General features: G+C 61.7%; 1 protein-coding gene across 1 annotated transcript in view; it reads left to right on the forward strand.

Moving 5' to 3' along the window:
* The window catches only part of ITPR3 (inositol 1,4,5-trisphosphate receptor type 3), a 62,994-nt gene that overhangs the window by 30,567 nt on the left and 17,039 nt on the right, over positions 1-15,388 (forward strand). Inside the window, exons 9-30 of the mRNA XM_069488900.1 lie at positions 62-157; positions 682-732; positions 906-1,048; positions 2,087-2,186; positions 2,262-2,422; positions 3,042-3,183; positions 4,144-4,305; positions 4,767-4,939; positions 5,466-5,585; positions 5,979-6,161; positions 7,052-7,303; positions 7,629-7,773; positions 8,131-8,272; positions 9,264-9,463; positions 10,489-10,618; positions 11,122-11,179; positions 12,187-12,352; positions 13,278-13,442; positions 13,523-13,597; positions 14,006-14,131; positions 14,864-14,986; positions 15,067-15,267. Coding sequence (XP_069345001.1) covers positions 62-157; positions 682-732; positions 906-1,048; positions 2,087-2,186; positions 2,262-2,422; positions 3,042-3,183; positions 4,144-4,305; positions 4,767-4,939; positions 5,466-5,585; positions 5,979-6,161; positions 7,052-7,303; positions 7,629-7,773; positions 8,131-8,272; positions 9,264-9,463; positions 10,489-10,618; positions 11,122-11,179; positions 12,187-12,352; positions 13,278-13,442; positions 13,523-13,597; positions 14,006-14,131; positions 14,864-14,986; positions 15,067-15,267 — 3,114 coding nt within the window. The remainder of the gene's footprint in view (positions 1-61; positions 158-681; positions 733-905; positions 1,049-2,086; positions 2,187-2,261; positions 2,423-3,041; positions 3,184-4,143; positions 4,306-4,766; positions 4,940-5,465; positions 5,586-5,978; positions 6,162-7,051; positions 7,304-7,628; positions 7,774-8,130; positions 8,273-9,263; positions 9,464-10,488; positions 10,619-11,121; positions 11,180-12,186; positions 12,353-13,277; positions 13,443-13,522; positions 13,598-14,005; positions 14,132-14,863; positions 14,987-15,066; positions 15,268-15,388) is intronic.

Raw genomic sequence — 15,388 nt, forward strand, 5'->3', positions numbered from 1 at the left:
TGGATCTCGGTCCCCTCCCTGGCCAGTCTCTCCTCCCCGCCTCACTCCTGCACGCCCCCAGGTGGTCCACCACGACCCCTGCCGCGGAGGCGCTGGCCACTGGAATGGCCTGTACCGCTTCAAGCACCTGGCCACCGGCAACTACCTGGCTGCTGAGGTGAGCGGGAGGCAGAGGGCATTCTGGGAGGTCAGGCTGTGCGTGTGCACACGTGGGCAGGCGGGAGCGCGTGCACACATCTGCGTACATAGACACATGTGACTATGGACCCGGGTTTATCTGCACTCAGGCATTCATTTATCCAATATTACCAAATAAGTGCATGCTTGTAAATAAGCCTAATAAATAAATACTACTGTGCACCTACTATGTGCCAGGCACTAGTCCAGGTACTGAGGACAGAGCAGTGGGCAGAATCCCCAGTCTGTCCACACTGCACAGCTGTGCGTGTCGGGGCCTTGGTGTGTGTTGGGGGGGTGTGTGTTCGTTTGTGGATCTATGGAGAAGGGCCACGAAGGGTTCCCCTGGGAGTGACCTGGGCTTTGGAGCTGGAGTGGCACCCCTGGGAGAGTGGGGGCTGCCTGCCTGGACCCAGGGCCCCGTGCGGGTGACCTTGTTTTAGGGTGGAGTTACATTGGTGCAGCTTGGCATCCAGTAGCTCCCCATCTTGTATCTCTGTCCAGGAGAACCCCAGCTACAAAGGTGACGCCTCAGATCCTAAGGGAGCAGGAATGGTAAGGACCAAAGAGTGACCAGGGGCCCCTTTGGGGGTGGACAGGGACAGGGAAGGCCCTGAAACCCTGGGAGGGGGGCTGGAGGGACAAGGTCCCTCAGGTGGGATCCTAGGCGGTTTCAGGGGCCTGAGAGGAGGGAGGGGCACCTCCCTGATTTGGGGTCCTCACCCCAGGGTGCCCAGGGCCGTGCAGGCCGCAGGAATGCTGGAGAGAAGATCAAGTACCGCCTGGTGGCTGTGCCCCATGGCAACGACATTGCCTCCCTCTTTGAGTTGGACCCCACCACGTTGCAGAAAACCGACTCCTTCGTGCCCCGGTGTGTATGTGCCATGTGCCTGGGGGCTGGCCGGGGTGCCCAGGCTGGGCCACTCTGTCTCTGGGACTCTCCCAATCTGCCACTCCTCTGACCTCCTGAGGTCCTTTGGCCTCTGGGGTCCTTGCGGGTCCTGCCCCTCTGGGGATCCAGCTCTGCAGTCCATCGGCAGCTGACACCACTGCGTGCTCGCCACGTGCCCGGCACCAGGTCCTGCACACACCGGGTGCTGCCTCGCACCCACCGCGTCGGCAAACGCCTTGGCTCTGGTGTTGCTCATCAGTCGCCTGCCCCAGTCCGTCCGGGTGCTCAAGCGCAGGCTGCACAACAGTTTGTCCACGGCACGGGAGCCTGCGGAACCCAGACACTGGGTGGGGAGGCCTGGCTCCCCGACCGTGTCCCACCAACCCTGAGGTTCTAGGACGTAACATCCACAAACTTCCAGAGTGTCAATCCAGGCTTTAGCCGCTTACTCAGTCACTCTGCCTCAGTCTTCTCATCTGTAAAGTGGGAATATCAAGTTTACCTATGAACAGGGCTGATGGGAGAATTAACTGAGTCACTATGTGGACCCACAATCCCTTCCCCAAAACTCTTGGGCTCAGATGCATTTTGATATTCAGATTGTTTTCTTTTCTGAAAGGTAACTTATATTTCTTAATCAAAGACATGAGTCTTCCTGTGAAATGCACGTGTTTCTGTGAAATGCGTGCATCTTGACCTTAAATGGGATAAATGATCTAAAAAGCCTCACTTACCAGATGAATTTTGGTTCCAAGTTACAAACAAGCTTTGGTTTGGGGAGTGTGGACGAGGCCGGGGGCCTGTGCGAGGGCAGCAGTTACAGGGGGCGGGGGGCTTCCTGTGGCATCCCGCTCTGGCCTCCGGCTGCCCCCCTGGAGGGGCACCAGTGGCCCCTGCCCCGCGGCTATTGAGGGCGTGGGGTAAGGCGGAGCAGTGACAGGGCCAGGGAGGCAGACTGGCTGGCAGCGGGTGGCACTGCAGGGTGCACTCCTGCAGCCCTGCCCTCCCACCCTGCAGGAACTCGTATGTCCGGCTGCGGCACCTCTGCACCAACACGTGGATCCAGAGCACCAACGTGCCCATCGACGTGGAGGAGGAGCGGCCCATCCGGCTCATGGTGCGGGCCGCCTGGGGCGGGGGCGGGGGCGGGGGCAGCTTTTCCCCAGATGCCCTCTGACCCCTGTCCCCGCAGCTGGGCACCTGCCCCACCAAGGAGGACAAGGAGGCCTTTGCCATCGTGTCGGTGCCCGTGTCCGAGATCCGAGACCTGGACTTTGCCAACGACGCCAGCTCCATGCTGGCCAGCGCCGTGGAGAAACTCAGCGAGGGCTTCATCAGCCAGAACGATCGCAGGTGCGTGGCAGGGCCGGGGCCCCGAGGCGTTCTGAGTGATCTTGCCCTCCCGGGGCCTGCGTTTCATGAAGAAAGGGGCCACCGTGCAGAGGCCAGGCAGACGGCACAGGGCCAGGGTGGGGGCGGTGGAGGTGGGCATGGTCCTGTGGGCCGGCGGGGCCTGGGTCCTGAGTCTGGGTCCCTGCCTCTCTGCTCACGCAGTCCCGGTCCACCCCACGGTGGAGCCACAGTTACCCTGGCTCTACTGACGATGGCACTGAGGCTCAGGGAGCTGAAGAGACTTGCCCAGGGTCACACAGCTAGCAAGTAGCAGAGTCAGGACGTAAATGCAGACCCCACGCACGCCAGACACCCTACCTCGTGCCCTGCGGTTCCTTTCCCGATCGGAGTATTCTGAGATTCTGTCTTGGGGACACTTCAGAATCCAGGGTGTGTGGGGCCGGAGTGTCATGAGCCGTTCAGGGCAAAGCCGGGGAGAGAAGCTGTAGACTGACCGTGGGCTTTGTGCTTTGGGGCCAGTGAGGACCTCAGGAAAGCCCTGCTTTGGGAAGGGCATTGCCCGTGGGGCGTGTCCGTGTGGGCGCCTCCCACTCATCACCCACGGTGTCCCCTCGGCCAGGTTCGTCATCCAGCTGCTGGAGGACCTGGTGTTCTTTGTCAGCGACGTGCCCAACAACGGGCAGAACGTTCTGGACATCATGGTCAGCAAGCCCAACCGGGAGCGGCAGAAGCTGATGCGGGAGCAGAACATCCTCAGACAGGTGCTCGTGCGCGCGTGGGGCGGCCGCTGCAGTCTCCCTGCGGCTTCTGTCACCCCTTGCAAAACGGGTGTTTGTGGGCACGGCTACGTGCCAGGCACTTCCCAAGCACCCCACCTGTATCGACTCAGGTGACCCCCACCACCCGGAGGAGGTGCCATTATTATCATCCCTGTCTTACTGAGGGGACAGGATCTGAACTCACAATGCCAGGTCCAGAACTTGGCTTTTGGCAAAAATATTTTTTTCTAAGTTATGAGAATTTTCAAATATTGGGAAGGTGTTGAAAGAATAGTCCAGGGAACATGGGGCATCTGCCATCTGAGTTCAGCGGCGACTGTTGTGCCGGTTGGCTCCCAGGAATACGGACATGGTCCTACACAGCCACAGTACCGCTGCCACGCCTAGAAAGCTAGTGATAATGCCCGGTGCCTATCAGAGTTCCCTAACTTTCCCAAAATGCTTTTTTAAAGCTTGATTTTTAAGCCAGGATCCAACTACGGTTTTTTCATTACTTTCAGTTGTTTTCTCTCTTTGGTCTCTGTTCCAGAAGAGTTTTTCACCTCCCCAAGCCCCATCTTTTTAATTTTGGTGATTATATTAACTTTGTTGGTGAGGCAGGCCTGAGTCTTACCGCTTAAGCTCTGGCCACGGCGGCCTGGCCGCCTTTTCTCTGGGCCCCAGACCGCTGAGCTGCAGCGACCCTCTGCTCTTCCCCCGCCGCTGAGCCAGGCCGGATCCGAGCTGCGGTTAGAATCCACGTCAGGGAGCGATGGGCTGAGGTCGGAGTCGTGGTTCTGGCCAGGAGTAGGGAGAGCTGGGGCTGGAATTGGCGCTGATGTGGTCCGGCTTAGAATCAGCTTGGCGTTGATGTCAGGGGCGGCTTTAGGGCAGGGGCGGCTGGGACAACTAGGGGTGCAGGCGGGTGTAGGGCATCCCTCCTCACCCTCTGCGATCCCCCAGATCTTTGGCATTCTGAAGGCCCCATTCCGCGACAAGGGGGGTGAGGGTCCGCTGGTGCGGCTGGAGGAGCTGTCGGACCAGAAGAACGCGCCCTACCAGCACATGTTCCGCCTGTGCTACCGCGTGCTGCGGCACTCCCAGGAGGACTACCGCAAGAACCAGGTGGGCCGCGGCTGCGCGTGGCTCGCGCCTCAGTGTGAACTTGCGCAGGGCGCGCCCTGGGGCACCGGGCAGCGGGGCCAGCCTCTGGGTGCGCGGCCTGGCTCAGTGCTCACGAGGGCCTCGTGCTGGGTTCGGTGCTCTGCTGGTGTTGAACAGGGCTCTGCTGCTGACTTTAGTACTGGGCTCCACAGCTTATGTAGCTGGTCCTGCCGGAGGGACAAGGCCCCTGCCCTCGTGGAGGTGTCACTCTATAGGGCAGACAGATCACGAGCTAAATGCTCTAATATAAAGCCACTCTTCCGCTCGGTGCTGGCTTCCTCTCCTGGACCCCCGCCTTTCTAGGGTGGGGACCTCTGCCTGTGTGGGTCCCTGTCAGGGTTTGGGGCACTGTTCTGGAGCAGAGCTGGGTCCCCATGCCCCACCTGTGGCTCTCCGTGACCCTCGGCCCGTCCGTCCCCCAGGAGCACATTGCCAAGCAGTTTGGGATGATGCAGTCCCAGATTGGCTATGACATCCTGGCCGAGGACACCATCACCGCCCTGCTGCACAACAACCGCAAGCTCCTGGAGAAGCACATCACCAAGACTGAGGTGGAGACCTTCGTCAGCCTTGTGCGGAAGAACCGGGAGCCCAGGTGCGCCCAACCCCCTCCCTCCCCTGCCCAGGGCAGAAAGTCTGCCGGGGCTGGTTGTTAAAATACCAAAATGCTTCTGTACCTGTTGGTAAACTGCCACCTGAGGCCGTGAGGCCCTGGTCTTCCCAGCCGCTCGCTGGGACCCTCCCAAATTTGGTCCACTCTAGCAACAAGAGGAGTGACTCCTGGTATAGGAGGAGGCCCCCAAGACCCCTTTCCAGTGGCAAAGTCAGTGCCTGTACTGAACAAGTTGTTAAACATTTTGAATGTCACCCTGCCCTTGTGTCTCCTTCCCCTGACCCCTGGTCCCCGGCTAGTCTCCCCTCTGCCCCAGGGTGATGCCCTTGGGTTGTTCCTCCCTGGGCAGCTGGGAGCCCATCCCAGCCACCTGCAAGCCTTGGAGGGAGCAGGAGCAGTAAGCTGGTTCCAGGGCACTAGCGCTGCCAGGTGGGGAAGGGGAGGGTGGGCTTCGTCTCTACAGAGCCAGCCTCTGAGCCCCTCCCGCACCCTGCTGTCACCACCCTAGGTTCCTGGACTACCTCTCTGACCTGTGTGTCTCCAACCACATCGCCATCCCTGTCACCCAGGAGCTTATCTGCAAGTGTGTGCTGGACCCCAAGAACAGCGACATTCTCATCCAGACCGAGTGAGCACTGCGCCACCCCTGCCCACAGCCCAGCGGCCCACGGCGCAGCAGCCCACACCTGGGCCCCAACCTACCCCGTGCCCTCGCTGCCTTAGAGCTTGGGCCCCGTCTGGGTTCAGGCTGGCACTGGCACCCTTGCTGTCTGCAGATACGAACCCAGTGTCTGCCACGCCCAGTTCTGTGCCCAGCACCGTGGGGGAGGCGGAAGGGGCATGGAGGTGAATGGGCTGAGGACCCCATATTTGAGATGCTCGTGGTCCGTCTGAGTCCCAGGGTGGAAACACGTTCCCCGTGGGAGGCAGAGCCCTGTGTGGCTGGGCATGTGCAGGGAGGCCTGGGCATGGGGCCTGGCCCTGGCCCTGGTGACCTGTGATGGGTGCTGTTGGCCTGTAGGCTTCGGCCTGTGAAGGAGATGGCCCAGTCCCATGAGTACCTGAGCATCGAGTACTCAGAGGAGGAGGTGTGGCTCACGTGGACGGACAAGAATAACGAGCATCATGAGAAGAGCGTGCGGCAGCTGGCCCAGGAGGCTCGGGCTGGCAACGCCCACGACGAGAACGTGCTCAGCTACTACAGGTGCCCGGCCCAGCCCCTTCCCCCTTCCGGGGCCCTTTGGGCCTTCTGAGTGGGCCTCGGCCTGTTCCTGCTGATGGGTGAGCTCTGCTGGCTTCCAGGGGGTCTTCCGCCTCCTGGGGAAGAGGCGTCCCTGCCTTCCCCCCTCTCGCTGCATGCCTCATGCCGGGAAGGTGACTGTGTGGCCCAAACAGCACTGGTGGCCTTGGGGCCAGGCTCAGCACAGTAACCAGGCTTCCGGGAAACCCAGCCTGTCTCCAGACACACATACCTTTATTAATAACATTAGACCTGCAGCGCTTGCCACGTGCCAGGCACGGTTCTACGCACGTCACCTGGTCACCCATTTGAGCCCCACAGCAACCCTATGAAGTAGGTACTATCACCCCCCTTGTAAAGTTGGGGAAATGAGGGCACAGAGAGGTAAAGGAACTTGCCCAAGGCTGCACAGCCCTAAGTGGGGAGCCACGGTTCACACCCAGGTGTCTGGCTACAGAGCCCTCGGGAGGTAAAGTGGTCTCTGAGGCGGGAAAGGGCATGGCGTGGCTGGGCACGGCAGAGCTCCCTGCACCCTTGCTTTTTGTATCTCTGCCCCTCCCGCCCCCTCTCTCCCGGCTGGCCCTCAGCCTCCCTCCCTGAAGCTGGCTCTTCTCACCTCACTCTCCTCCCCCCTGCCGCCTCCCCCTCATCTCTCAGACATCCCTCCTCCCGCAAAGACCCTTCCGGGCTGAGCTAGAAAGTGTTTTTCCTCCTTAGCGTGGAGGGAGAGAATCGATGGGTTTTCCGTTTACCTAACTCAGAACTGTGCCCTTGCTGTTACGGTGGCTGTTCGTGCTCTCACCCAACCCCTCCCGGCCCACCTGCCGTGTTCTCACTGGCCTCCCTGCCCGCAGGTACCAGCTGAAGCTCTTTGCCCGCATGTGCCTGGACCGGCAGTACCTGGCCATTGATGAGATCTCCCAGCAGCTGGGCGTGGACCTGATCTTCCTGTGCATGGCGGACGAGATGCTGCCCTTTGACCTGCGCGCCTCCTTCTGCCACCTGATGCTGCACGTCCACGTGGACCGTGACCCCCAGGAGCTGGTCACACCTGTCAAGTTCGCCCGCCTCTGGACGGAGATCCCCACAGCCATCACCATCAAGGAGTGAGAGGGCTGGAGGGTGGGCGGGCAGGGGGCAGGGCTGGGCAGAGGCTGGGGCAGGCAGGGGGCAGGGCTGGGCAGGCAGGGGGCAGGGCTGGGGCAGGGCTGGGCAGAGGCTGGGGCAGGCAGGGGGCAGGCAGGGGGCAAGGCTGGGGCAGGCAGGGGGCAGGCAGGGGGCAGGCAGGGGGCAGGGCTGGGGCAGGCAGGGGGCAGGGCTGGGCAGAGGCTGGGGCAGGCAGGGGGCAGGCAGGGGGCAGGGCTGGGGCAGGGGGCAGGCAGGGGGCAGGCAGGGGGCCGGGGCCCTCATGCCTCTCCGCCTCCACCCCAGCTATGATTCCAACCTCAACGCTTCCCGAGATGACAAGAAGAACAAGTTTGCCAGCACCATGGAGTTCGTGGAGGACTACCTTAACAATGTGGTCAGCGAGGCCGTGCCCTTTGCCAACGAGGAGAAGAACAAGCTCACCTTCGAGGTGGCTGGGGGAAGCCCAGGGGCTGGGGTCCGAGGGCCCTGGCTTGCCCCCCACAGGCCTCAGGCTGCACCCAGCGCGGGGGGTTGTGGTATCCATGACCCCACTTCCTTCGTGCCCCCAGCCAGTACAGGGGACTGCACAGACGGCTCTCCCAATGGTGGGCCTCTTTTGTGGCCCCGCGGCTGCCCCTCCCTGGCCACTCACCCTATCAGACCAGGGCCCCGCCTTTCTTGAGGCCCCACCCTCCCGGGAACCCCGCCCTCGTGGCGTTCCCCAGCCCAGGCCCGCCCTCCATGAAGCCACGCCCCTATATGCATTGGCCCCGCCCACCCTCACGGCCCCGCCCCATCTCCGCAGGTGGTCAGCCTGGCGCACAATCTCATCTACTTCGGCTTCTACAGCTTCAGCGAGCTGCTGCGGCTCACTCGCACGCTGCTGGGCATCATCGACTGCGTGCAGGGGCCCCCGGCCATGCTGCAGGCCTACGAGGACCCAGGCGGTGAGGCCTCTGCCCGGCCTGGGCCTCCCACTGCCCTGCTCGTCCTCAGCGACCTTTCTGATCAGCCCCCTGTGCAACCTACCTGCCTCCGGGCTCCGCCGCAAGGGGGCGTCTTGAACCCCTATGCCCTGCAACCTTGGCTGGACCAGGCACTGTGGAGACCCGGCGTCTGGCAGACTTGCTTTCCGGCACTGCTTGGTCTTGAGGGGAGGTGATGAGGGAGGAGGGGAGGAGACACAGCCCTGGCATCCCGTGTGTGAGGAGGAAGGGAGGCACAGCCTGTCTGAGGGTGAGCCGCAGCCCTGCCCTCACAGACACCCCAGGCCACATAAACTGGTCGAAACAAGAATGTCTAGGCCGGGCTCCGCGGCTCACACCTGTAATCCTAGCACTCTGGGAGGCTGAGGCGGGAGGATCGCCCGAGATCAGGAGTTCAAGATCAGCCTGAGCAAGAGCAAGACCCCGTCTCTACTAAAAATAGAAAGAAATTAGCTGGACAACTAAAAATATGTAGAAAAAATTAGCCGGGCATGGTGGTGCATGCCTCCCAGCTACTCGGGAGGCTGAGGCAGAAGGATTGCTTAAGTCCAGGAGTTTGAGGTTGCTGTGAGCTAGGCTGATGTCACGGCACTCTAGCCCAGGCAACAGAGCGAGACTTTGTCTCCAAAAAAAAAAAAAAAAGAAGAATGTCTAGAGCTGGCACTTGCTTTTTAGGGCTCCTCCCACAGCGTCCCTCAGTTCCCCATACTCTGTAGCAGCTCTCAGGGTTTCCCACAGAGAATTCTCACTCATCTCCCCACAGAACTCACCTTTGTCCTGGCCCGCCTTCCTTTTCCCAGGTTTGGCTTAAAGCTCACCTCCCCCAGGAAGCCTTCCTGGGTTAGTCCTGTCCCTTCCTTGGCAAGGCTGTGTCCTGCACGCACTGCCTCCCCCATCAGACCAGGCAGCCCTGCTGTGCGCCCTCAGTAACCCCCTCCTCCCTGCTCCACAGGCAAGAACGTGCGGCGGTCCATCCAGGGCGTGGGGCACATGATGTCCACCATGGTGCTGAGCCGCAAGCAGTCTGTCTTCGGTGCCCCCAGCCTGCCTGCTGGTGCCGGCGCCGCGGAGCCGCTGGATAGGAGCAAGTTTGAGGAGAACGAAGACATCGTGGTGATGGAGACCAAGCTGAAGATCCTGGAGATCCTGCAGGTGTGTGCAGGGCCGTGGGGGGCTGGGAGCAGGTGGTGCCGGGGGGCCGCAGGGCGAGCCCCTCAGATCTCAGTGTGTGGTGCTGGAAGACTCGCAGTGGTCTCTGTCAAGCCCAGCAGTTCTCAAAGTGTGGTCCTTGGGCCAGCAGCGTCAGCCCCACCCGGGAAGGTGTTAGAAATGCCCGTGCTCGGGCCCGCCCCGGACCTGCTGAGCCAGGAACACTGCAGCTGGGGCCCACAGTCTGTTGTGACAAGTCCTCCAGGCGATTCTGATGTGCTCTAAAGTCTAGCTCAGCCTCCCATTTTACAGATGAGGAAAATGAAGGGGGGGCTTTCCCACGGTCGCGGGGATGTTGAAGCAGAGCTAGAGATTTGAGGACCTATTTTGTGCAAGGGGGTCACCCTGTTCTGGTCTCGTCCGGGACTCTCCCCAGCACGCGAGGAGGGGCGTGTAGGGTCCCAAGGAGGGTCGAGGACTCCTGCGTTGCCTCGCTGTCAGGGAGGGCAGGAGGGGTGATGCAGTGTGGCCTCTGCAAGGGACCACTCTGGCCGGGGGGTCAGGGGCGGGGTCTTCCATGTCTGCGTCCTGGGGTGTGGCCAGGGGCTCTGTGCCTCAAGGACAGAGGCCAGTCAAGGGTGTCTGCAGACCCTGTGTCCTCACCCCCACCCCTCAATGGCTTCTCCTGCTTCCTCAGTTTCCCCTCCCTCTGAGAGCCCCAGGGACTGTTTGAGCAGAATAGGACAAGAGGTGGCCTGGACCTGGGAGTGTCGTTCCCTTTCCTGTCAGCGTCCAGCCTGGGAGAGAGGGACTGAGCGGGCTGGGCCGGGCTCGCTGCCTCATGCTGAGCAGAGGCACCATCCCCCACGGCTGCGGCAGGAGCTGGGGAGACGGTCCTGGGGCCTCCCTGGACATCTGTGCTGAGGACCCCCGCCAAGTGCTAGAGCCCCTCTGGGGTCCCCCTCGCCCCTCCCGGACCAGGAAGGGCCTCTGACCGCAGTCCTCACCGCACCCTCCCTCCTCTCCAGTTCATCCTCAACGTCCGCCTGGATTACCGCATCTCCTACCTGCTGTCTGTCTTCAAGAAGGAGTTTGTGGAGGTGTTCCCCATGCAGGACAGCGGGGCTGACGGCACGGCCCCCGCCTTCGACTCCACCAGTGAGCCCCGGCCCTGCCTCCCCCTGGCCAGGGGTACACGGCGGTGGGTGCTGGGCGGTGGCAGTGGGGGACAGCCAGCTCCCCTGCTCCCCTGTTCTCCAGTCTGCAGAGGCCTTTTCCCTCCACTGTCTCATTTAATTGCCACGGTGATGGGGAAGGGCAGGGACCCGTCACTCCATTTCCTAAATGGGGAAGCCGAGGCCCGCAGAGGAGCAGGGCCTTGCCCAAGGTCACGGCCAGTCAGAGGCCGAGTCAGACTCGGGCCCGGTCTCCTGACGGCCAGCTGGTAGCTCTGTCCGTCCTGGTCCTGCCCCACAGGGCAGCGGGGCTGCCGTGGCTCTGGCCCCGCTTGTGCCGTCCCAGCAACCCTGCTCCTCCTCCAGGGAGGGGCAGGCAGAGGGGCTGCCACCCAGCCGCTGCTGGGGTGGGGGTCGGAGCTCTCCCCGTGCTCCCCATCTTTCCTGGGCATGGACCGACCACCCTCTGCCCTGTTGTTCCCACAGCTGCCAACATGAACCTGGACCGCATCGGGGAGCAGGCGGAGGCCATGTTTGGAGTGGGGTGAGGCCAGGGTGGAGCTGGGGGCTGTGTGTGGGGTTGGGCCGGCCCTGCCCCCTCGGTCGCCCACCGCAGACCTTCATCCGGCTTCGCGCGCTGACCCTCCCTGCCTGCCCAGGCCCGGTGCTCCAGGGCTACTTGCGTCCGGCCCCCTCGGCCGTCCCCTGCCTCCCCTCGGGGCGGCTGTGCCTCTAGCCGCGCAGTAGGACGTGAGTCAGGAGCTGCGTGGGTGTCCCCGGTCCCACAGTGAGAGGAGGTGTGGGGACACTCGGCTGACAGAGTGGGGAGGGCTCACCAGGAGCTCTGTCATTTTGGTGTCATGCTCGTCCCTGGCGTCTAGCAGAGCCCATGGACCCCTTCTCAGAATAGCAATTTCAAATGCATAAAATAAAGCGCATACAATTACAAAGGAAACTAATGGCTTTGAGCTACAGTTATCAAAATATTGAGGAAAACAAATTTGAAGTGACAGTTATATATGTGCCTCTCTATTAACACATTAAATAACAAGCTGTCCTGGCGGGTGTAATTAGTACGTTACTTCAAAGCAGTGATGAACGCGAACGGCATTTTGTGATTTCTGTTAACAACTCTGAGGTGCTGTGAAAACATCTGTGATTTTTATTGGTGACAAACTCACAGTTACCGCTAGTATTTCCTTACTGAAGGAAATGCTACGTTTTGGTTCGAGGTTGGTGAAAATAAGGATGTGACAGTTTCTCCATCTCTGGTCGTGCACGCAGGGGCCTGCGGGGCCTGTCCTGAGAGTCCCTGCGTCAGCTGCTTACGCAAGGGGAGCCCCGAGGGGTCCCAGGAGACTCGGGGTCACTGGGTGGGGGGGCTCAGCAGCGGCTGTTTACAAACCGGTGAGAAAGCGCCAGGATTATTAACAAATTTGGAAGCTGGCGTTGCATGTGCTGACCGGGTGGCGGGGCGTGTGCTTGTGCCCGGGCGCCCGCGCCCCTCGCAGCGGAGGGTGGGCCAGGCGTGCACACGTGCTGTGCCCCCAGGAAGACGAGCAGCATGCTGGAGGTGGACGACGAGGGCGGCCGCATGTTCCTGCGCGTGCTCATCCACCTGACCATGCACGACTACGCGCCGCTGGTCTCGGGTGCCCTGCAGCTACTCTTCAAGCACTTCAGCCAGCGCCAGGAGGCCATGCACACCTTCAAGCAGGTGACCGGACCACCTGGCACTGGCGCTGAGCGTGAGGCCCGTGCTGGGCGCTGGGATGATTCACGAGCTCCCAGCTCAGGGGGGAACTTGGGCTACACATTTGGGGTTTGCAGCCTTGCTGAGCTCCTTAAAGGTGAGGACCGAGCCTTGGCCACCTTCGTCTCCTTCCTGCTTGGCTGAGTGCCTGCCATTTCTTACGATGTGGACAGCACTTTATAGTTTGCAGACTCTATTACACGCACCTATGTTTAGAGCTTTGAGTCGTGCCTGGCACGCAGGCGGCCTTCACTAAGGTGCTTGTTACTGTGATGTCGCGTGGTCCCGACAGCTCCCCGTGAAATGTCTATACGCTTTGGCGCCGGCCTTTAAAAGTAAGTGCTTGCTGTGTACCAGGCACTCAGCGCTGGACTTGGGCCATCTCACAGGATTCCCACAGCCCTGGCGGCGCGGTTAGGACACCCTCCCGTGTGACGGGGGAGAAGTCGAGGCCCAGGGAGCTTTCCCTCCCGTGCCACCGACCCAGAGTGAGGGCGGTGGCAGTCAGACGCGGGCCCAGGCCTTTGGAGCTCAGGTTCCTTTTCAGCCAGTATTCAGTGAGGTCAGTGTGCTTTGCCCTGCCCGTTTGGGGTCTGCGTGAACAAGTGACAGGCCACAGAAGCATGTGACAATAGTCAGTGAGTAACTGAAGACAGGTGATGTGGCAGCTCAGGGCAGAGAGTGCAGGCACACCTGCAGCCATCAGGGAAGGCTTCCTGGAGGTGGTGAGCTTATGGTGGGGCCATAGACACCGAGTGGGATTTGGCTCGGTGGAGAGGGACAGGTGGCGGTGGGGTGACACTGGGGTGGATGAGAGTCCTGGACTAGGGAAGTTCTCCAGGCAGACCTGGGGGCCGTCTCACCAGCCAGGCGCACCCTCCGCCCGCAGGTGCAGCTGCTGATCTCAGCCCAGGACGTGGAGAACTACAAGGTGATCAAGTCGGAGCTGGACCGGCTGCGGACCATGGTGGAGAAGTCAGAGCTGTGGGTGGACAAGAAGGGCAGCGGCAAGGGCGAGGAGGTGGAGGTGGGCACCGCCAAGGACAAGAAGGAGGTGAGCGGGCTGCAGGGAGCCGGGGCAGGACTCCCGTGAGGGCTGGGCCTGGCTCACCTCCACCTGCTCTGTGCTCCCAGCGGCCCACGGACGAGGAGGGCTTTCCGCACCCACCTGGGGAGAAGAGCAGCGAGAACTACCAGATCGTCAAGGGCGTGAGTGACCAAGGGTCCCTGGGCCAGGGCTCTGCACACCCGCCTGCCCTGGAGGCTCCCGCTGGTGCGGCCTCCCGCACCTCCTCCTCTGCCGGCCACTGGCCCTCAAAATAGACATCCTCCAGCCTTCCCTGCATGTCAAAAACAGCCCTGCCAAGGTCCAGATGGAATTATTTTAAAGCTGAAGGAATTTCTTGAAATTCCATTTCACAGTCATGTTGTTCTATTTACTTTCGTGGATGGAATTGGGTTTTTAGTGCTTCCCTGGCTTGTGAGTCTGATTCAGCGGCTGTGACCTCCTTCCCCTTCCTGTCCTGGGTGCACGCGAGAACTTGGCTATGGGGCCGGAGAGGGCAGGGGGCAGCCTAGTGGGGAGAGCAAGGGCTCTGGGCTCGCCCGTCTCCCCAGATCCTGGAGCGGCTGAACAAGATGTGTGGGGTCGGGGAGCAGATGAGGAAGAAGCAGCAACGGCTGCTCAAGAACATGGACGCCCACAAGGTCATGCTGGACCTGCTACAGATCCCCTACGACAAGGTGCCCTGACCTCTGACCTCTGCCTCCGGGACCCTGACCCCACCTGAGCCATATACCGGTCCCTAATGCTGACCGCACCAGCCTCACTCTGACCTTTTACACTGACGTTTCCCAGACATACCCTGACCCTTGACTCTGACCTTCCTATCATTTCAGCCTTTGACCCTCTACCCCTCATCCTGCTCCACTTTGACCTTGATGTGTCCCCACCTCTCCCTGATTCTTGACCCTGACCCCAGCTTCTTCCCCGCCCTCTATCCTATCGCTGATAATCCCAGCTGCTTCTCCACTTTGAGCCTCGGCTTCCTTGCCGTGACCCACGTTGACCCTAATCTGGCCCGTCCTCTCCTTGACCCATGATACCAACGCTGGCCTCATCCTGAGCCCCGACTGTGATCCTCACCCGGCCCTGTCCCCAGGCCCAGCCTGCTCCTGACTCCAGTCTTAGTCTCGTCTTAGCCCTGGCTGGTCCTCTTGACCTGCCCCCTCCTCCCCCAACTCTGACCCCTTGCCTCGCTCCCTCTCCCGCCTCATCCCCACCTTGTAGCCTCCGCCCGCCCCCCCCCCACGTCCCCATGTACTCTAGGGGCCCGGCTTTCGCCTTGCACTGGCCTCTGCGTGGTCCCATCCCAAGCCCAGCCCACCCCTGTGCCTGTCGAGCTCCGGCTGCGGACCCGGCCTCGCCTCTGTGCATGGTGGGCCCAGCAGCCTCCCCCTGCCTTCTGCGCCCAGGGCGATGCCAAGATGATGGAGATCCTGCGCTACACGCACCAGTTCCTGCAGAAGTTCTGCGCGGGGAACCCCGGCAACCAGGCCCTGCTGCACAAGCAGCTGCACCTCTTCCTCACGCCGGGGGTGAGGGCGCAGTGCTGGGGGCCCCTGGGCGGTGGGGCGGGGCCCGGACTCCCTTTCTGACGGTTGCCCCCCGACCGCAGCTCCTGGAGGCAGAGACCATGCAGCACATCTTCCTGAACAACTACCAGCTGTGCTCCGAGATCGGCGAGCCCGTGTTGCAGCACTTCGTGCACCTGCTGGCCACCCACGGGCGCCACGTGCAGTACCTGGACTTCCTGCACACCGTCATCAAGGCCGAGGGCAAGTACGTCAAGAAGTGCCAGGACATGATCATGACCGAGGTGAGGGCAGGGCCCAGGGGTGCAGGGAGATTGGGTGGCGGGTCACAAAAGGAACACTCGGCTGCCGTGCCGGGGAGGGGACACAGAAGAACTGAGGCTTCGGGTCCAGTAGGACTCGGGC

Source organism: Eulemur rufifrons, chromosome 15 (assembly GCF_041146395.1).
Source record: "Eulemur rufifrons isolate Redbay chromosome 15, OSU_ERuf_1, whole genome shotgun sequence".
NCBI classification, from domain to species: domain Eukaryota; kingdom Metazoa; phylum Chordata; class Mammalia; order Primates; family Lemuridae; genus Eulemur; species Eulemur rufifrons.